This window comes from Anomaloglossus baeobatrachus, chromosome 5 (assembly GCF_048569485.1).
Source record: "Anomaloglossus baeobatrachus isolate aAnoBae1 chromosome 5, aAnoBae1.hap1, whole genome shotgun sequence".
Taxonomy (NCBI): domain Eukaryota; kingdom Metazoa; phylum Chordata; class Amphibia; order Anura; family Aromobatidae; genus Anomaloglossus; species Anomaloglossus baeobatrachus.
The window spans coordinates 168,415,162-168,438,402 of record NC_134357.1 but is presented as its reverse complement, the minus strand read 5'-3'; the positions used below and the strand labels follow the sequence as shown (position 1 = coordinate 168,438,402).

The 23,241-nt window shown below is 47.0% G+C and overlaps 1 protein-coding gene across 1 annotated transcript in view; it reads right to left on the bottom strand.

Moving 5' to 3' along the window:
• The window catches only part of OGDHL (oxoglutarate dehydrogenase L), a 148,945-nt gene that overhangs the window by 104,259 nt on the left and 21,445 nt on the right, over nt 1-23,241 (bottom strand). The window contains exon 2 of the mRNA XM_075349014.1: nt 18,506-18,731. Coding sequence (XP_075205129.1) covers nt 18,506-18,709 — 204 coding nt within the window. The 5' untranslated portion in view covers nt 18,710-18,731. The remainder of the gene's footprint in view (nt 1-18,505; nt 18,732-23,241) is intronic.

The window sequence follows — 23,241 nt, the reverse complement described above, 5'->3', positions numbered from 1 at the left end:
CAGCTAAAATAACAAAAGGAGTGGCTTCAGAACAACTCTAACCATTCTTGACCGGCCCAGCCAGAGCCTTGACCTAAACCCAATTGAGCATCTCTGGAGAGACGTGAAAAAGACAGTCCACCAACGTTCACCATCCAACCTGAGAGAACTGAGAGGATCTGCAAGGAAGAATGGCAGAGGATCCCCAAATCCAGGTGTGAAAGACTTGATGCATCAGTCCCAAGAGGAATCATGGCTGTGCTAGCTCCAAAGGGTGCTTCTACTCAATACTGAGCAAACGGTCTGAATACTTATGACCAAGTGATATTTCAGTTTTTCTTGTTTAATAAATTCCCAAAAATCTCTACGTTTGTTTTTTTACTGTCAAGATGGGGTGCACAGTGTACATTAATGAGAAAAAAAAATCAACTTTTTTGAATTTTCCAATTATCGGCAATGAAACAAAGAGTGAAAAATTTAAAAGGGGTCTGAATACTTTCCGTACTCACTGTAATATGAAACGCAAGTCTACTTTTTAGTGTCTTCTAGCCTAGCTAATAGTCCTGAGCAGGGGTCCTGTATATGATATCTATGTGCCTTAATACAATAGACAGGAGATGTTTTATGATCTAAACTGCTTTATTTTATCTAGCTATAAAGTTTACCAATAGAATAAATGATAATATTATATCTGGAAAATGAAATGTTTGAATAAAACTGGTTGTGGTGAAAGGATCAAGTTGTAGGATGCACAATAAATAATTCAGACGAATGGGGGAATTTACTGAGCTGCAAAGATTGATTCCTGGTCTGAATCATGTCTCCAAATAGAATTAATAAGCCCCAGACAAAGGACCGCTGGAATAAAACTGTTTAAAGTCACATTGAGCAGCTTAAAATGCTGGAGTATCATTCAGACAGAAATACATCAATGTCATAAAGAGAGTTAATGGAAGATTTTGCCATCAGGCTTAAAATACTTTATAAAACAGGCTTTTAGGAGAAGAATGTCAATGCTGGAGAAGCCTCTGGAATAAAACAGAGATCCTCAATACAAAATAAGAAGACGGTAAACTCATTTCACAGGAGGTCAAAAACAGATTTTGACTAAAGGAAGCCGAAAAGTAAAACGAACAATAATGCACATGGGCATCAGGGGGCACAAAATCTAGTAAAGAGGCCGCCCAATCACATACAGGTTTGTACAAACAGCTCACAATGGAGTAAAATAACAAAAAAGAACAATACCAAACCCTTGTGCCTCTAGTGCAGACGCTCCTATGTTGACCTACTAGTCTATTTACTTGATTTAAGCAATGATGTTTTGCTTCAACACATGAACGCTGCTGCCAATCACTGACTATAGCAGTCAAATGAGGACACCAGGTCACCACTATGACTACAGTATCATATGTTTTATCAAAGCATCTTCACTGGACTTGGGTGAGCAGAAACCTGTGGGAGACCAGAGAAGAGTCAGCATATATGAGTGGCAGGTAATAAGTGAGGTCCTAAATCATTAAAAGGAAATCTGTCACCATGAAAATACAGTCCAGGGTATAGTTCAGCACTTTTATTGGAATAAAATCAGGTTAGAAGGCTACGTGTTTCAGCATCACACTGATTACTTCTCGGGCCTAAGATATACAGGATTACATAGGATGAAGTTTTCCTGCATATTTAAACTGTTCCTAACAGGCATGGGTACAGTGCCTACAAGTAGTATTCAACCCTCTGCAGATTTAGCAGGTTTGATAAGATGCAAATAAGTTAGAGCCTGCAAACTTCAAACAAGAGCAGGATTTATGAACAGATGCATAAATCTTACAAACCAACAAGTTATGTTGCTCAGTTAAATTTTAATACATTTTCAACATAAAAGTGTGGGTCAATTATTATTCAACCCCTAGGTTTAATATTTTGTGGAATAACCCTTGTTTGCAATTACAGCTAATAATCGTCTTTTATAAGACCTGATCAGGCCGGCACAGGTCTCTGCAGTTATCTTGGCCCACTCCTCCATGCAGATCTTCTCCAAGTTATCTAGGTTCTTTGGGTGTCTCATGTGGACTTTAATCTTGAGCTCCTTCCACAAGTTTTCAATTGGGATAAAGTCAGGAGACTGACTAGGCCACAGCAACACCTTGATTTTTTCCCTCTTGAACCAGGCCTTGGTTTTCTTGGCTGTGTGCTTTGGGTCGTTGTCTTGTTGGAAGATGAAATGACGACCCATCTTAAGATCCTTGATGGAGGAGCGGAGGTTCTTGGCCAAAATCTCCAGGTAGGCTGTGCTATCCATCTTCCCATGGATGCGGACCAGATGGCCAGGCCCCTTGCCTGAGAAACAGCCCCACAACATGATGCTGCCACCACCATGCTTGACTGTAGGGATGGTATTCTTGGGGTCGTATGCAGTGCCATCCAGTCTCCAAACGTCACGTGTGTGGTTGGCACCAAAGATCTCGATCTTGGTCTCATCAGACCAGAGAACCTTGAACCAGTCTGTCTCAGAGTCCTCCAAGTGATCATGAGCAAACTGTAGACGAGCCTTGACAGGACGCTTTGAAAGTAAAAAGGTACCTTACGGGCTCGTCTGGAACGGAGACCATTGCGGTGGAGTACGTTACTTATGGTATTGACTGAAACCAATGTCCCCACTGCCATGAGATCTTCCCGGAGCTCCTTCCTTGTTGTCCTTGGGTTAGCCTTGACTCTTCGGACAAGCCTGGCCTCGGCACGGGTGGAAACTTTCAAAGGCTGTCCAGGCCGTGGAAGGCTAACAGTAGTTCCATAAGCCTTCCACTTCCGGATGATGCTCCCAACAGTGGAGACAGGTAGGCCCAACTCCTTGGAAAGGGTTTTGTACCCCTTGCCAGCCTTGTGACCCTCCACGATCTTGTCTCTGATGGCCTTGGAATGCTCCTTTGTCTTTCCCATGTTGACCAAGTATGAGTGCTGTTCAAAAGTTTGGGGAGGGTCTTAATTAGTGAGAAAAGGCTGGAAAAAAGAGATAATTAATCCAAACATGTGAAGCTCATTGTTCTTTGTGCCTGAAATACTTCTTAATACTTTAGGGGAACCAAACAGAATTCTTGTGATTTGAGGGGTTGAATAATAAATGAGCCTCTGAATAAACTTTTCACAATTTAAAAAAAAAAAAATAAAAAAAAGAGAAATAACATTCTTTTTTGCTGCAGTGCATTTCACACTTCCAGGCTGATCTACAGTCCAAATGTCACAATGCCAAGTTAATTCCGAATGTGTAAACCTGCTAAATCTGCAGGGGGTTGAATACTACTTGTAGGCACTGTATATGGTAGACATGGATGACTGGTAGATTTATCCTTCATACAATGCTCCTCTCCATAATATAACACGCACACGCGCACACACACACTGCTCTTCTCCATAATATACCCTACACACACACTGCTCCTCTCCATAATATACCACACACACACAGCTCTTCTCCATAATATACCCCCATTCACACACACTGCTCTTCTCCATAATATACCCCCATTCACACACACTGCTCCTCTCCATAATATACCCCCATTCACACACACTGCTCCTCTCCATAATATACCCCCATTCACACACACTGCTCCTCTCCATAATACACCCCCATTCACACACACTGCTCCTCTCCATAATATACCCCCATTCACACACACTGCTCCTCTCCATAATATACCCCCATTCACACACACTGCTCCTCTCCATAATATACCCCCACTCACACACACTGCTCCTCTCCATAATATAACCTCCCCACACACTGCTCCTCTCCATAATATAACCTCCACACACAGTGCTCCTCTCCAAAATATATCCCCAAAACACAATGCCCCTCTCCGTAACATACCACACACACACATTGCGCTCCTCCATAATATATCACCCACCGAGACAAAATTCTCTACAAAATATACCCGTCTACACACCGCTCCTCGCCAAAATATACTCCCCACACAGTGTTACTCTCCATATGCCCCTCATGCACTGCTCCTCTCTATTATACAACACACACACACACACACACACACACACACTTGCTAGACTGTGTGCAGAATTGTTAGGCAAGTTGTATTTTAGAGGATTTTTTTTATTATTGATAAACAACTATGTTCTCAATCAACCCAAAAGACTCAAATATCAAAGCTTAATATTTTTGGAAGTTGGAGTGGTTTTTTTTAGATTTGGCTATCTTAGGCTGCTTTCACACCTCCGGTTTTTCCTGTGCGGCACAATCCGGCACTTTGCATAAAAAACGCAACCGTTTTTTTTGCTGCCGGTTGCGTTTTTTTTTTGCATAGACTAACATTAGTGCCGCATTGTGCCGCATGGGCTTGCATTCCGTCCGTTTTTTGCCACATGCGGCAGATTTAGCCGATGCAGCGGCCGGATGGAATGTTGCCTGGCACGTTTTTTTTTTTGTGCGGCAAAAAAAAAAAAAACGCATCACGCTGCATCCGGCCGCTGTCGCGCATTTTCTCATGCATGCCTATGGGCGCCGGATGCGGCAAAAAAACGCATCCGGCCGCCACATGCGGTTTTTGCCACTGTGCATGCTCAGTAGCCTGCCGCAAGCGGCAAAAAACGGACGGACCGCATGTAAAAAACTTATGCAAAGGATGCGGTGTTTTCGCCGCATCCGTTGCATAGGTTTCACAGCCGGATTGAGCCGCACTGCTCAAACCGGATGTGTGAAAGCAGCCTTAGGAGGATATCTGTTTGTGCAGGTAACTATTACTGTGCAGAATTATTAGGCAACTTAATAAAAAACAAATATATTCCCATCTCACTTGTTTATTTTCACCAGGTAAAACCTATATAACTCCACAAAATTTAGAAATAAACATTTCTGACATGCAAAAACAAAACCCCCAAAAATTAGTGACCAATATAGCCACCTTTATTTATGATGACAGTCAACAGCCTACCATCAATAGATTCTTGATCTGTTTACGATTAACATTGCGTGCAGCAGCCACCACAGCCTCACAGACACTGTTCCGAGAGGTGTACTGTTTTCCCTCCCTGTAGATCTTACATTTTATGAGGGACCACAGGTTCTCTAAGGGGTTCAGTTCAGGTGAACAAGGGGTCCATGTCATTATTTTTTCATCTTTTAGACCTTTACTGGCCAGCCACGCTGTGGAGTAGTTGGATGCATGTGATGGAGCATTGTCCTGCATGAAAATCATGTTTTTCTTGAACGATACCGACTTCTTCCTGTACCACTGCTTGAAGAAGTTGTCTTCCAGAAACTTGCAGTAGGTCTGGGAGTTGAGCTTCACTCCATCCTCAACCCGAAAAGGTCCCACAAGTTCATCTTTGATGATACCAGTACCCCACCCTCACCTTGCTGGCGTCTGAGTCGGAGAAGAGCTCTCTGCCTTTACTGATCCAGCCTCTGGCCCATCCATCTGTCCCATCAAGAGTCACTAATTTCCTTAGTCCATAAAACCTTTGAAAAATCAGTCTTAAGATATTTCTTGGCCCAGTCTTGATGTTTTATCTTAGGTTTCTTGTTCAAAGGTGGATGTTTTTCAGCCTTCCTTACCTTGGCCATGTCCCCGAATATGGCACACCTTGTGCTTTTTGATACTCCAGTAACGTTGCAGCTCTGAAATATGGCCAAACTGGTGGCAAATGGCATCTTGGCAGCTTCATGCGTGATTTTCCCTCAATTCATGGGCAGTTATTTTGTGCCTTTTTTGCCCAACACACTTCTTGCGACCCTGTTGGCTATTTGCCATGAAACGCTTGATTGTTCGGAGATCACGCTTCAAAAGTTTGGCAATTTCAAAACTGCTGCATCCCTCTGCAAGACATCTCACAATTTTGGACTTTTCAGAGCCTGTCAAATCTCTCTTCTGACTCATTTTGCCAAAGGAAAGGAAGTTGCCTAATAATTAAGCACACCTTATATAGGGTGTTGACGTCATTACACCACACCCCTCCTCATCACAGAGATGCACATCACCTGATTTACTTAATTGGTAGTTGGATCTCAGCCTATACAGCTTGGAGTAGGACAACATGTATAAAAAGTATCATGTGATCAGAATACTCATTTTCCTAATAATTCTACACACCATGTATATTGTGCCCCATTATACAATTTTCCACCCTATAATGTGCGATCTTAGTAACACTCTGCCCCACACCCCCTTCCCTGCCCCACTAAATGTCATGTCAGAATATGTAAACATCTCCTCCACGGAGCGCCTACCATTCACCACTGCGTCCTGGTGTATTCGCCTACTCTGCACGTCACTCAGCACCGCGTTGACAGCAGCAGTGTCATGAGGTCAGCAGCGTGATGTCCTCCTCACACTGTTGCACGTCGGTGTAGGTGAGCGCTCCTCTCTGCCACTATCCTGGTGCTCATGTGTACAAGTCTTAAAGACGCGAATAAATGTAAATGAAAATGACAACTGGAATACCCCAGCTCTCTGCAGGCTGCAAGGGAGCCTTTGGTTGGCCGCATGTAGCCCGTGGGCCATATGTTGTGCAGGCCTCAACCACCGTGTTTCCCCGAAAATAAGACCTAGCAGGATTTTTCAGGGAGGCTTAAATATAAGACATCCCCCGAAAATAAGACCTAGTCGCGGTCAATAATGAAGTGTCAATGCAGTGGTAAAAAAGTTAAAAAGACACTGCATTATAGACAGCAGACACCCCCAGAAGAGAGAACACAGAAGAAAGAAGACCCAGCAGTCATACTCGCCAGATGCCGACCGGAAGCGCATCAAGGTCTTGCGGCGGACCACACACACACACACACACACACACACACACACACACACACACATCCAGCGATATCGCTTGCTTCTCAGCGCGTGTAAGGACTTGCGACGCTGTGCAGTGGATCTTGCAAGACATGCCGAAGGATCACATGGCCGGAAGCACGTGGTATCTCCGGATGTTGTGAGTGTGTGCGCGTGATTGTACAGGTATGTGCGATATTGTGAGTGTATGCGATCGGCTATGTGAGAGTGTTGGCCGGACGCAGGGGAGGATCGTGTGCAGCACATATGCCTGGAGCGCCCACCGGCAATCACAGGGAGGAATGATGTGGAGTGTGTTTGTGTGTGTTATTTGATGTGTGAGTGTGTGTTCTGATGTATGTGTTGTGGCAAGACGCAGGGGAGGGCGACGTGCTGGGAGATCTGGGAGCCACACATACGCCTGGGGCTGGTAAGTATGATGATCATGGGAGGGAGGGGGTGGGGGTCTGCTTTTTGTGGGGGGTAAACTTACCCCCAACCATGTCCTCGAGAAAAAGACACCCTCTGAAAATAAGTTAAATGAAGTGAAGTGAAAATAATGATTTTTCCCGAAAAAAGCACTAAGACAGTGTCTTATTTTTGGGGAAACAGGGTATGATACTTTGTATTGTCTGTACATGTCCCTGTAATTGTAAAGTACTGTGGAATATGTTGGTGCTATATGAAATTATTTTTTTTAATTATTATAATAATCCACAACCAATTCACCAAAAGGTGCAAGGAGCAGGACACTCCCATTTTCACGATTGCTTTTCGAGATTTGGAAACCCACTAAATGGAGATTTCCAGCAGTTATGATGTAAAGGTTAAATATAAGAAAACTTAATTTTGATATACAAGATGCACCCTTTCAAATGCAAAATAAGAAAACGCCCACAACACTACTTTGTAATGAGGCTCCAATAAGGGTAATTGACAAAGAAATACATTGTGGGTGAATAACTACACTAATTGTGTCAGAATTCTGGCTTAATCGGAGGCAACACAGAAAAAAAAACAAAACAAAAATGCAAACCTGTATCCATCTGCCAAGCACCACATTTGTTATGTCTTACACTCTAGAAGGTATGGCATATCAGGAAGGATGTGACATATATTGTGATTCTGTGTGCAAAAATCGGCGTACATTATTGGACAAAAGTCAACTAATACAGTGACAAGCAAAATGGTAACAATGTTTTGAACTTTTTAATTTCAAGCACCATATCTCACCATCCGTTATATCTTTGAGCTTCAGACTACCTTCATTTTGTAGACAATCATCTTGGCTATCTTGTACATAAATTTGGCTTGCAACTAATTAGCAGATGATTAGTTATGAAGGTTCTTGTCATGTCACTGCATTGTTACTGTTTTGCGCCTAAAAATCTACATTTTCATTTGTATTATTTTGTAATTTTTTTGTAAATCACCATTTGGCTTTCAAAACTGCCTGAATCCCTCTGGGCATGCTCTCTATCAAATTCAAGCACGTCTCGACCGAAATTTGATACCAGGTGGTGCATACTGGTCAACTCACTTGGTTATGTATACAACTTTTTATTCAACTCTACTCACAAATGTTCAATTGGTTGAGGTCTGTGGGGTGGGGTGGGGGTGGGGTGTCAATCCAGCCCCTCTACTTCACTATCATTGCACTCTTTCTTCGCCAATCTCGACATATGCTTCAGGTCGATGTCCTGCTGGAACACTGTCGTCCTTTTGGTACCCATAACACTCAAGTATACAAAAGTAACTTGTCTTGCAGGATCTCACAATAGATCTCAGCATTGAGACCACCATCAATCCTGGTCAAGTATGAAACAACCCCATATTATAAGGCTTCCTCAATTGAACTTGGCAGTTCCTTTAATTTCTCGATCCGATTGCCCCATTTCCTATGTTTTTCCAGACCCATGTGCATCCATCAGAGTCGAGTCTATTGACTTACGTCTCATTGCTCCAAATCACCCATTTCAAATCTTCTATTGTCAACTTTTTGTACTTTTTGTAAACCTGAGGAGACGCTTCTGATGACGATAATGAAGTCGACGCTTAACTTTTTTTTGGACCACCATTCCAGACTTGTGTAGCATGCATCACTCAGTGCTTGCATGGATGTCCATGATATCAGTATTACGAGCCACCTCCACTGTTGTGCTTTGTCGTGCGAGAACTGATAGACCTTGTGAGGAGCCGACGTGTTGACTCCAATATTTTGCATCTACATCCACAGGTTGACTTTTGAATGGATGGACAGACTTCACTTTGTATTCTTCCAACTACTTTGGCACTCATGATGGCAGTTTGGCAATTTTCTTGGCTGAGAGACCACTATCAATGCGTTCTCTTTTTTCTTAGGAAATCTTCCTCATAGCTGCGCCTCGATTCAAACAAATGACCTTTTCACTTGGGAATCAGCCTAATAACACACTGAACTATTAGGGAATGTGAGAACAATTTATGTATATCAGCTCACCGTGTACAAGCTCACTCCTGGCCTCTCCCTGGAGCACGGACAGGCACTGCCACAGCCCGATATTGCAAATAGAAGAAAGAAGGAACATCCAGCTCTTCAGGCGAGGAAAGCCACGGTCTTTATTTTAGCATGCAGACAACGGATGACATGACCAGCACATCACTATGCGTTTCGGGTGAAACAATCACTCTTAATCATCCATTGTCTACATGCTAAAATAAAGACCGTGGCTTTCCTCGCCTGAAGAGCTGAATGTTCCTTCTTTCTTCAATGTGAGAACAGGTTGTGATTTGTAGTATACAGGAACACCAGAAGGAAAACAATGCAGTAATATAAAAAAATCTGCATAACCAATAATATGCTAAATAGTTGCAAGTCAAATTTGTCTATGATATAACCAAGATGATTGTCTATAAAATGAAGGTAGATTCAAGCTCAAAGCTGTAGTGGATGATGAGATATAGAGCTGAAAGTCAAAAGTTCAAATAATTGTTATCCTTTTGCTTGTTCCTGTTGGTGGTGTAAACTCCGAAATAACCGTAAAGATGTGCAAAACTATGAGTCATTTTTCATAAATTTCAGGAATTTTAAGACTGTCTAGTCTAAGGGTGGCTTTACACGCTACGATATCGGTACCGATATCTCTAGCATGCAACCCGCCCCCATCGTTTGTGCCAAACGGGCATAATCGCTGCCCGTCGCGCACAAAATCCGACACCCCCGTCACACATACTTGACTGCATAGCGACGTCGCTGTGACCGGCGTACCGCCTCCTTTATAAGGGGGCGGTCCATTCGGCGTCACAGCGACGTCACTAAGCGGCCGCCCAATGAAAGCGGAGGGGCGGAGATGAGCGGGACGAACTTCCCGCTCATCTCCTTCCTTCTGCATTGTGGCCGGCGGCAGGTAAGGAGATGTTCCTCGTTCCTACGGGGGTCACACACAGCGATGTGCACTGCCGCAGGAACGAGGAACAACTTCGGCAAAGCGATAGCATCGATACTTGGGAGCGGACACCCATGTCAACGAGCAGCGATTTTGGACGTTTTTGCAACGATCCAAAATCGCTCCTAGTGGTCACACACAACGAGATTGCTACAGCGATCGGATGTGCGTCACAAATTCCGTGACCCCAACGAGATCGCTGTAGCAAAATCGTAGTGTGTAAAGCCCGCTTTAGTTTGCACTGTCTATAAATTAACTTTTGTAAATCAGAACAATTATTTTTTGGCATGTAGCAAGTAAAGATAAGGCTGTAGTTATGTGCTTCTGTCTGCAACTATTTTACAGATTTGATTTTGCTGTAAAAAGAAAATCTCCAAATCACAGTGTTTGAACAGCTAGCACGGTGAAATATTTATATTTAGTCTGGTTATATATTGTAGCCACTAAGAATACTACCCTGTTTCCCCAAAAATAAGACAGTGTCTTAAGGCCGCTTTACACGCTGCGATCTCGCTAGCGAGATCGCTAGCGTGCGTACCAGCCCCCATCGTTTGTGCGTCAAAGGCAAATCGCTGCCCGTGGCGCACAAAATCATGCGGACCCGTCACACTACTTACCTGTCTAGCGACGTCGCTGTGACGGGCAAACCGCCTTCTTTCTAAGGGGGCGGTTCGTTCTGCGTCACAGCAACGTCACTAGGCGGCCGCCCAATAGAAGCGGAGGGGCGGATATGAGCGAGACGAATATCCCGCCCACCTCCTTCCTACCTCATTGCGAGCGGCCGCAGGTAAGGTGAGGTTCCTCGTTCCTGCGGTGTCATACGGAGCAATGTGTGCTGCCGCAAGAACGACGAACAACATCGTACCTGCAGCAGCAACGATAATTGGGAATAGGGGACTGTGTCACCAATTAGCGATTTTGCAACGATTCAAAATTGCTCATAGGTGTCACACGCAACAACATCGCTAACGCGGCCGGATGTGCGTCACAAATTCCGTGACCCCCAACGACATCGCTTTAGCGATGTTGTAGCGTGTAAAGCGGCCTTTAGATGAATTTTTGTTTTCAAAGATGCGCTAGATCTTACTTTCAGAGGACGTCCTATTTTTCCATGAAGTAGAACGCACATTTATTGTTGAACAAAAAAAAAGAAGGGAATTTTGTTTACTTACCGTAAATTCCTTTTCTTCTAGCTCCTATTGGGAGACCCAGACAATTGGGTGTATAGCTTCTGCCTCCAGAGGCCACACAAAGTATTACACTTAAAAGTGTAAACCCCTCCCCTTTGCCTATACACCCCCCCGTGCATCACGGGCTCCTCAGTTTTGGTGCAAAAGCAGGAAGGAGGAAACTTATAAATTGGTCTAAGGTAAATTCAATCCGAAGGATGTTCGGAGAACTGAAAACCATGAACCAAGAACAATTCAACATGAACAACATGTGTACACAAAAGAACAACAGCCCGAAGGGAACAGGGGCGGGTGCTGGGTCTCCCAATAGGAGCTAGAAGAAAAGGAATTTACGGTAAGTAAACAAAATTCCCTTCTTCTTTGTCGCTCCATTGGGAGACCCAGACAATTGGGACGCCCAAAAGCAGTCCCTGGGTGGGTAAAAGAATACCTCGGTAAAAGAGCCGTAAAACGGCCCCTTCCTACAGGTGGGCAACCGCCGCCTGAAGGACTCGCCTACCTAGGCTGGCATCTGCCGAAGCGTAGGTATGCACCTGATAGTGTTTCGTGAAAGTGTGCAGACTCGACCAGGTAGCCGCCTGACACACCTGCTGAGCCGTAGCCTGGTGCCGCAATGCCCAGGACGCACCCACGGCTCTGGTAGAATGGGCTTTCAGCCCTGAAGGAACCGGAAGCCCAGAAGAACGGTAGGCTTCAAGAATTGGTTCCTTGATCCACCGAGCCAAGGTTGACTTGGAAGCCTGCGACCCTTTACGCTGGCCAGCAACAAGAACAAAGAGCGCGTCCGAGCGGCGCAGGGGCGCCGTACGAGAAACGTAGAGTCTGAGTGCTCTCACAAGATCTAACAAGTGCAAATCCTTTTCACATTGGTGAACTGGATGAGGGTAAAAAGAAGGTAAGGAGATATCCTGATTGAGATGAAAAGGGGATACCACCTTAGGGAGAAATTCCGGAACCGGACGCAGAACCACCTTGTCCTGGTGAAACACCAGGAAGGGGGCTTTGCATGACAGTGCAGCTAGCTCGGACACTCTCCGAAGTGATGTGACTGCCACTAGGAAGACCATCTTCTGCAAAAGGCGTGAAAGAGAAATATCCCTCATTGGCTCGAAAGGTGGTTTCTGAAGGGCCGTTAGCACCCTGTTCAGATCCCAGGGTTCTAGCGGACGCTTGTAAGGAGGGACTATGTGGCAAACCCCCTGCAGGAACGTGCGTACCTGCGGAAGCCTGGCTAGACGCTTTTGAAAAAACACAGAGAGCGCCGAGACTTGTCCCTTAAGAGAGCCGAGAGACAAACCCTTTTCCATTCCGGATTGAAGGAAGGATAGAAAAGTGGGCAAGGCAAATGGCCAGGGAGTAAAACCCTGATCAGAGCACCAGGATAAGAAGATCCTCCACGTCCTGTGGTAGATCTTGGCGGACGTTGGTTTCCTGGCCTGTCTCATAGTGGCAATGACCTCTTGAGATAACCCTGAAGACGCTAGGATCCAGGACTCAATGGCCACACAGTCAGGTTGAGGGCCGCAGAATTCAGATGGAAAAATGGCCCTTGAGACAGCAAGTCTGGTCGGTCTGGTAGTGCCCACGGTTGACCCACCGTGAGATGCCACAGATCCGGGTACCACGACCTCCTCGGCCAGTCTGGGGCGATGAGGATGGCGCGGCGGCAGTCGGACCTGATCTTGCGTAACACTCTGGGCAGCAGTGCCAGAGGAGGAAAGACATAAGGCAGTCGAAACTGCGACCAATCCTGAACTAATGCGTCTGCCGCCAGAGCTCTGTGATCTTGAGACCGTGCCATGAATGCCGGGACCTTGTTGTTGTGCCGGGACGCCATGAGGTCGACGTCCGGCTTCCCCCAGCGGCAACAGATCTCTTGAAACACGTCCGGGTGAAGAGACCATTCCCCTGCGTCCATGCCCTGGCGACTGAGAAAGTCTGCTTCCCAGTTTTCTACGCCCGGGATGTAAACTGCGGAGATGGTGGAGGCTGTGGCTTCCACCCATAGCAGAATCCGCCGAACTTCCTGGAAGGCTTGCCGACTGCGTGTGCCGCCTTGGTGGTTGATGTATGCCACCGCCGTGGCGTTGTCTGACTGAATTCGGATCTGCCTGCCTTCCAGCCACGGCTGGAATGCTTTTAGGGCTAGATACACTGCCCTTATCTCCAGAACATTGATCTGAAGGGAGGACTCTGGCTGAGTCCAGGTACCCTGAGCCCTGTGGTGGAGGAAGACCGCTCCCCACCCTGACAGACTCGCGTCCGTCGTGACCACAGCCCAGGATGGGGGCAGGAATGATTTCCCCTTCGACAAAGAAGTGGGGAGAAGCCACCACTGAAGGGAGGCCTTGGCTGCCCGAGAAAGGGAGACGTTCCTGTCGAGGGACGCCGACTTCCTGTCCCATTTGCGGAGAATGTCCCATTGAAGTGGACGCAGATGAAACTGCGCAAATGGAACTGCCTCCATTGCTGCCACCATCTTCCCTAGGAAGTGCATGAGGCGCCTCAAGGGGTGCGACTGGGCTCGAAGGAGAGATTGCACCCCTGTCCGTAGTGAACGCTGTTTGTCCAGCGGAAGTTTCACTATCGCTGAGAGAGTATGAAACTCCATCCCGAGATATGTCAGCAATTGGGTCGGTGTCAATTTTGACTTTGGGAAATTGATGATCCACCCGAATCTCTGGAGAGTCTCCAGAGCAATGTTCAGGCTGTGTTGGCATGCCACCCGAGAGGGGGCCTTGACAAGAAGATCGTCTAAGTAAGGGATCACCGAGTGTCCCTGAGAGTGTAGGACTGCTACCACTGTTGCCATGACCTTGGTGAAGACCCGTGGGGCTGTCGCCAGGCCGAAAGGCAGTGCCACGAACTGAAGGTGTTCGTCCCCGATGGCGAAACGCAGGAAGCGCTGATGCTCTGGTGCAATCGGCACGTGGAGATAAGCATCCCTGATGTCGATTGATGCTAGGAAGTCTCCTTGGGACATCGAGGCGATGACGGAGCGGAGAGATTCCATCCGGAACCGCCTGGTTTTCACGTGTCTGTTGAGCAGTTTGAGGTCCAGAACGGGACGGAAAGATCCGTCCTTTTTTGGCACCACAAACAAGTTGGAGTAAAAACCGTGGCCCCATTGCTGAAGGGGGACAGGGATCACCACTCCTTCTGCCTTCAGAGTGCTCACCGCCTGAAGAAGAGCATCGGCTCGCTCGGGGGGCGGAGATGTTCTGAAGAATCGAGTCAGAGGACGAGAGCTGAACTCTATCCTGTAACCGTGAGACAGAATGTCTCTCACCCATCGGTCTTGGACATGTGGCAACCAGGCGTCGCAAAAGCGGGAGAGCCTGCCACCGACCGAGGATGCGGTTTGGGGAGACCGAAAGTCATGAGGAGGCCGCCTTGGTAGCGGTTCCTCCGGCGGTCTTTTTAGGACGTGACTTAGACCGCCATGAATCAGAGTTCCTCTGACCCTTCTGTGGCCTGTTGGACGAGGAGAATTGAGACCTGGCTGAGGGCCGAAAGGACCGAAACCTCGATTGTACCTTCCGTTGTTGAGGTCTGTTTGGTTTGGACTGGGGCAAGGACGAGTCCTTTCCCTTGGATTGTTTAATGATTTCATCCAATTGCTCGCCAAACAGGCGGTCGCCAGAAAATGGCAAACCGGTTAAGAACTTTTTGGAAGCAGAGTCTGCCTTCCATTCACGTAGCCACATGGCCCTGCAGACTGCCACTGAATTGGCGGATGCTACCGCCGTACGGCTCGCAGAGTCCAGGACAGCATTCATGGCGTAGGACGCAAACGCCGACGCCTGAGAGGTTAAGGACACAACCTGCGGAGTAGAGGTACGTGTGACTGCATTAATCTCAGACTGACAAGCTGAGATAGCTTGGAGTGCCCATACGGCTGCGAATGCCGGAGCAAAGGACACGCCTATAGCTTCATAGATGGATTTCATCAGGAGCTCTATCTGCCTGTCAGTGGCATCCTTGAGTGATGAGCCATCTGCCACCGCAACTATGGATCTAGCCGCCAGTCTAGAGACTGGAGGATCCACCTTGGGACACTGAGCCCAACCCTTGACTACGTCAGGGGGGAAGGGATAACGTGTGTCATTAAGGCGCTTAGTAAAGCGCTTATCCGGAAAAACTCGGTGTTTCTGGACTGTATCTCTGAAGTTGGAGTGATCAAGAAACGCACTCCGTGTACGTTTGGGAAACCTAAATTGGAATTTCTCCTGCTGAGAAGCTGACTCCTCAAATCGGAGGAGCTGGAGGAGAAAGTTCTAACACCTGATTGATGGACGCTATAAGGTCGTTTACTATGGCGTCCCCTTCAGGTGTATCAAGGTTGAGAGCGGCGTCAGGATCAGAGCCCTGATCTGCCACCTCCGCTTCATCCTCCAGAGAGTCCTCATGCTGAGACCCTGAGCAGTGTGATGAAGTCGAGGGAAGTTCCCAGCGAGCCCGCTTAGCCGGTCTGGGACTGCGGTCCGTGTCGGAGTCCTCACCGTGGGACTTATGAGTCGCCCCAGGAGCACTTTGCTGCGCCGACCGAGGGGGGTCTGAGAGCAATGATTCAACAGTGCCCGGGGCCTGTGTTACCGGTCTGGACTGCAAAGCTTCTAGTATCTTAGCAGACCATCTATCCATAGACTCAGAAATTTTGTCAGCAAATACTGCAAACTCTGTGACTGTCACCTGGACAGTGGCAGCAGGTGGTTCCACCTGGGCCGAGGGTCCCACCGGTGGCTGAGGCTCCGGCTGAGTGAGTGTCACAGGGGCCGAGCATTGCACACAATGAGGGTAGGTGGAACCTGCAGGTAGCATAGCCGCACATGAGGTACAGGTTGCAAAATAAGCCTGTGCCTTGACACCCTTGCTTTTTGCGGACGACATGCTGTTGTCTCCTCTTAGAGCAATCAGTGAGGGTATATAGCCAAAAGCAAATAGTGCGGCCGTACAGAGTAAATTTATACAATATAAGCATATAAATATACACTTCGGCACCCAGGGGGGCCAGCACCTAGTAACAGGTGCGGCTTACCGACCGCTCTCAGCGGTTGTGTGACCACCAGATTCCCTGCCTGGGCCTCCCAGAGCTGTGGAGCTCGGTGTTGTCTCCCCTCTGAAGTTCTCCAGTGTCAGAAGTGCTGATAGGAATGGCTGCCAGCGTTCTGAGAGGAGGAGGGGGCCGTGGGCGTGCCTCAGAAAGTGCGGGAATCTGGTGCCCCACGGTGCTCAGTGAGGGGGGAGGAGGATACTAAGTATGCTCCAGCCCTCAGCGCTGACGTCCAGTGCAGCGTCCCGCCCTTACCCCTGACTGGCAGGCCCGGGGGCGGGAGTATGCGGTACTAGGCCGCAAAAGCCGGGGACTAAAGTTATAAGCGCGGCCGGCAAACAAGCGCGGTCAGCGCGGTAGTCCCGGCGCACAAACACACCCAGCAGCTGCTGCAGCGTCCATTACACAGGCGCTCTATGCGCCGTCCCCAAGGGGACACAGAGTACCTCAGAGGAGCAGGGCCTGTCCCTGACGATACCCGGTCTCCTGTCCAGCAGATTCCCCCAGGGGCTGCGGAGGGAGCACGGTCCCAGTGCATGGTGACCGGTTAGGATCCCACTTCACCCAGAGCCCCTAAGGGATGGGGAAGGAAAACAGCATGTGGCTCCAGCCTTTGTACCCGCAATGGGTACCTCAACCTTAACAGCACCGCCGACCAGAGTGGGGTGAGAGGGGGGCATGCCGGGGGCCCTGTTATGGGCCCTCTTTTCTTCCATCCGATATAGTCAGCAGCTGCTGATGACTAAATTGTGGAGCTTGCGTGCATGTGTGCCTCCTTCAACACAAAGCATAAAAACTGAGGAGCACGTGATGCACGGGGGGGTGTATAGGCAGAGGGGAGGGGTTTACACTTTTAAGTGTAATACTTTGTGTGGCCTCCGGAGGCAGAAGCTATACACCCAATTGTCTGGGTCTCCCAATAGAGCGACAAAGAAAAATAAAAAAATGAATATTTATTATACTGTACAGTAGTGGTCATCAAAAACCAGCATAAACAGAGAAACTGTGAATTCTATCAAGAATTTCTTGTTATTACGATTATTTCCATGTGCAACATGCCCTGGTGTTCTGTTCGGTAGGCATGCTTCCAAACAAAAACTTTGCTAGGTCTTAAGGCTGCTTTACACCAGACAATCTATCGTGCGATAGATCGTCGGGGTCACGGTTTTTGTGACGCACATCCGGCATCGCTGGCGATGCCGGCCTGTGTGACACCTCCTAGCGACGCAGTATCGCTCACAAATCGTGAGTTGGGTACTGCTCGCTAGGTTCCATAATATCGTTTAAATTTAGTTGATCATCGTTTCCGTGGTAGCACACGCCACTCCGTGTGACACCACGGGAACGATGAGCAGCTCACCTGCCTCCCGCGGCCGGCTCTATGTGGAAGGAAGGAGGTGGGTGGGATGTTTACGTCCCGCTCATCTCCGCCCCTCCGCTTCTATTGGCCGGCGGCCGTGTGACGTCGCTGTGACGCCGAACGTCCCTCCCACTCCAGGAAGAGGACGTTCGCCGCCCACAGCGAGGTCGCACGAGAGGTAAGTATGTGTGACGGGGATTACTAACTTTGTGCGACACGGGCAGCGATTTGCCCGTGACGCAAAAAGGACGGGGGCGGGTACGATCGATTGTGAAATCGCACAATCGGTCGTACCGTGTAAAGCAGCCTTTATTTTCTGGGAAACAGGTTTTGATTGTTGGTAGAGAAGAACAATAATGAACAATTATATTCATGGCACCCAATTGTGACCTTAGGTCCGGCCCTCTGTTGAGCAGTTCTTCACCTCTGTAGCCGGTATCCACTGCCTGGTATCTCCTGGCCGTGTCTGACACTTTCTAAGCCCCATGATGTTATGAGCTGTAGGATGCGACTCAGGCCCCAAGAAATACCACTGAAGTGAAATCGGTCTGCAACAGAGCTTGAAACTGGGTAACGAAAACCTTTTTGCTTATTTCTACTCATTTCTGCTTTTAGTATAAAATCTCAGATGCATAACAAGAATGGAAATCATTGCCTTCCTCTTACTAGTCAATTTCTTGTCCAGGAACAAGTAAGAAGTGCTGTCCTAGGCAACTTACTTTATGGACACTTTTTGGATTCTCCAGCCATGCATAATACATCTCTTCCACATAACTTGAGTTGATTCCACTTAGGAACGGCTCTTTGGCTCCAGATGATTGTACATAGCAAGTTTGCATCAAGGACGTCTTGGAGAGGACATTCTGTTTTGCCATCAAGCCAATGCAGCATGGTTTTAACTTAACAGCGAATGTCCTGATCATTTTCGGTTATTTAGGGATTTACCTAGAAAAAAGAAAAATCAAACAATCATAATTAAATATAACTAATTATAGAGGCATAGAGGACTCTTAAGATTCAACTCCATGCTTTGTCTTGTGTTATATATTTAAGTATTCCTCCCACATTGAGCTGCGGCCATCACATTAGTTACCCTCAGGACACATCTCCATGGGTTTGGTAGAAGGACTAGTCCAAAATATAAAAAAACTGACTAGTATTTTTATTTTTTATGATATTGAAATCTCAGCTTCCACCTGTTCACACTTGTCTTATACTGTTTAGAGGTTGTGGTCAGTGTTTTATATTAGTAGTGCACTTTCTTCTGACTGAGCACTCATCCCATCAGCCTAGGCATTTTTAAATAGTCTGAGTTTACTTGCCATTTAGTCATCCGTTATTCTTGCATTTGTATTTTTTTCTTACAGGATCCATTACAAACGGAAGATGAATAGCAAGCCATTAATGGATCCATTATCCATAGACTCCAATGTTAAAAAAATAAATAAATAAATCAACAGATCTAGTAGAAATAATTTTGCCAACGGATCTCTGCAGGATCCGTTCTAATGGATGGCTACAGGACATGTGAACTCAGACTTAAGAGTGCTTTACACACTGCGACATCACTAGCGATGTCGTGCGCGATAGCACCTGCCACCGTCGTTCGTTCGACATTTGGTGATCGCTGCTGTAGCGAACATTATCGCTACGGCAGCGTCACACGCACAAACCTTTTCTGAGTCGTCGCTGTAACCGTCGAACAATCCCTCCTTCAAGGGGAGGCGCATTCAGCGTCATATCGACGTAACTAAGCGGCCGCCCAATAGCAGAGGAGCATCCCGCCCACCTCCTTCCTTCCTCATTGCCAGTGGACGCAGGTAAGGAGATGTTCGTCGTTCCTGCGGTGTCACACATAGCGATGTGTGCTGACACAGGAACGACGAACAACCAGCGGCATGCACCACCAACGATATTATGAAAAGGAGCGACGTGTCAACGATCAACGATTTTTGACGCTTTTGCGATCGTTGATCGTCGCTCCTAGCTGTCACACGCTGCGATGTCGCTAACGGAGCCGGATGTGCGTCACTAATGACGTGACCCCGACGATATATCGTTAGCGATGTCGCAGCGTGTAAAGCACCCTAAGGCCGGCTTCTCACTTGCGATTTTGTCGCAGTGGTGCAATGCACCTTGCCCTATGGACGTCTGCATATTTCCGTGGTATCACGCCCCTGTGGGCATGATACTATGGAGTCACATGAGCGACGTCACAGTCAGTCACTCATTCTATCAGGCATTGCGGCAGGCTTCTCTCCCGGGTTCTCATTGTTAGTTTCAAACGCGCACTGCGTCTGAAGCTGGCGAGTGAACACCCGGAAAAGAAGCCTGCTGCAATGCACGCAGGATAGAATGGGGATGTCCCTCCATGGTATCATGTCCCCGTCGCTCATTTTATCCTGTGCGCATTGCAGAAGGATTCTTTTCCGGGTGTTCAATTGCCGGCTTCAGACGCGCACTGCGCGTCTGCAACTGACAAGGAGAACCCGGAAGAGAAGCCTGCCGCAATGCTCGCAGGATAGAATGAGCGACTGTGACGTTGCTCATGTGACTGCATAGTATCATGCCCACAGGGGCGTGATACCACGGAAATATGCAGACGTCCATAGGGCAAGGCGCTGCCCCTGTGACCATATTCCCTGCTATTTACATACGAAATATGAAGGTAATAAAACGTTTACTACTTTCATATTATAGAATTTTACAGCACAGGGATGGGTAGAGAGGTGTAATTAGGGCACACATGCGTCTACTGATAGGTCAGAGCGCATATTCTAGGTGACAGGTTCCCTTTAAGTGGGGGAATTCAGCAGTTTTCACATCAGAAACAAATTAACGATGCATGCGCTTTTTTTATCTTTTTATTTTTTCTTCATCCAATGTAAGTCTATGAGGAAAATCTGCACATAAAACTGCATACCAGTCAGAGAAATGGACATGTTGCAGATTTGACAACACACACCACAGGCTGAGTTAGCCAAGGTAAAAAGAAGGATGGTGGACTTGACATTTCTAGAAATCTTCCACTTTGCAGGAACTTTAATACACAGTGTCTTTGACTTAGCAAATTAAAATGCAAAGTCACCAAAAACTCATCATGAGCACACAGCCTAATAATATATTTAGTGAGAAAGCAGGTTAGGTATGGATGTGTCACTGAGGTAGCACTTGTGTGTGTCTTGTGTGAGGATCACACCATATCTCCCGGACCGTCCGCCAGCTCTCAGGTCAGGAGTGCGCAACTGCTTAGAAATACAAGAAGCTGACCCGCTCGTGTCCTGAGAGCAGCCGGCCAGACCGGGAGATGCGATGCTCGCACCAGTCACAGCCTTAGGCTGGAAACACACTTATGCGTGTAAAATCGGTCCGACTAGGCTGAAATAAACTCGGCTGATTTTAGTTCACGTTAGGTCCGAGTGCAACGCAAGTGCTTGTTTTGAATAATTTAATGATTTGACTCGCGTGTGTGATGCGATTGAGATGCATGTTTCCTGCAACATCTTAAAATTAATTTGATTACACATTGTCAGATAATTAACCTTTGGAAATGTGATGTCACATTCATCTGTTGAATAATGAATGAGCGAAGTTACTGCCACACTCGCAAATTGGAACGCTGGTGTGCGTGTGTGATCCTTCTTTAAACACGCTTCCATAGGAAATCATTGAGAAAAATGGTGTGAGAAACGCGCAAAAAGGCAGCTGCGATTTTTTTTCTCAGTCCGATTTAGACTGAGAAAAATCGCTAAGGCGAGCTGAATCATTCACTAACATGTGTCCGATTCCAATGCGAGATTTTCTCGCATTGCACTACTGCGAGAAACTCGCAAGTGAGAAGCCGGCCTTACTGAGAGGGTTTAATGTGACTGGATTTTGATTCAGGGTGTTTGGAGTAATAAGGGTATGTGCGCACGTGTGCGTATTGCATGCAGTTACGCTGTGTCCTGCGTCCCCTGCACAGCCTATGGAGATTGTGCAGGGGCCGTGCGCACGTGGCATATTAGAACGCAGCGATTCGGCTGCTGCCCGAATCGCTGCGTTCTAAGAAGTGACATGTCACTTCTTTCGTGCGCTCTGCATGCTGTCTATAGGGAGAGGCAGCATGCAGAGCGCACGTTCTCTGCCGGCACCATGCGCTTCAGAACGCAGCTTTTCAGCTGCGCTCTGAAGCGCACCTTTTAGGTGCGGTGCAGAGCACACACGTGCGCACATAGCCTAAAAGAGCCTGGCTGAATCCCATAATATAGTCTGGGGCTTACAGGCCTTATTAACAGCAGCTGGGTCAGGTCCGCAGTGTGGAGTGTGTTGAGAATGGAGAAGGGCAGAGGTGCTGCTTAGTTTGCTCTGCAAGGTGAACACAAGTAACACAAGTAACACAAGTGGGAGCTTCTGCTGGGAATAGAGATTGATGAGGCTGCTACATTTACCTTAGTTCATTATACCTATGGAAAGGCCATTTTTATTGTGGACCTGTACAGTTAAGATGGACAATAGCCTACATGCCGTTTTGACATAAAACCCTGTGCTACATGTATCCAAGCAGATCCCAGACGTAGAAATCTTCTCCAGTATAAAACTTAAGATCAAACCTCCACTCACAGATTTTTTTTTTCTCACTAAAGATGGGGGAAAAGCACAGGGAGTTTTAGCCTCATATAGACGTCCGTTTTTCATGAACATGTTCTATCCTTCTTTCTCAGAAACAAAACATGACATATACCCATTGTAATGTTACAAAACAACTTTGGCACTTTGTGTTAATTTGAAGATTTTAATAGCAACCCAAAAAAAAAATTGGGGACGTTTCGGTCACATATGGCTGACCTTCATCACAATAAATATGAACTAATTTGCTGGATGTAGCAGGAAAACAACACAGGGTAAAGTGATAATTGTCCTACATGAGCCGGTTGTCGCATTACCCTGCAGCGTCCATGTTTTCCTTTCCTGCTACATAGATTTCATAACAATATATGGACTGGAACCCAAACTAGACCACCATGATTGCAAGCGGAGTGATGTATTGTTCCATATACCCACTAGTTTCTGGAGCTGTTTGCAAGTCAGTGCTTTTGTGACATTTTCTGGGAAAAAAACAAAAAACAAAACACAAGTCACAGTTCAGAATTGCCCAGACGGAACAGCACACAGATGTGCTGTAAATGTGTTGTCCATTGTCATCATTGTAATGGGCAGGAGACGCTGCAATTTTGTTTGGCAGAATAGAAAAATCATTGGTGGCAAAAACAGATAAAATGACTAATCATTACATCTTTACTAATATAAGAAAAAAAACGTACCTATGAATGAAGAGTAAGGCTGCTGCTACACGGCAACATGTGTCGCTCCACATCGCACCTAATGATTTGCAACTAGAAACATTTGAGACTGTGCTGTTAAGAGTTTGGATTTTATTGTTGGTGTCGCAAGTCACACGTGCCTCACTTGTCAA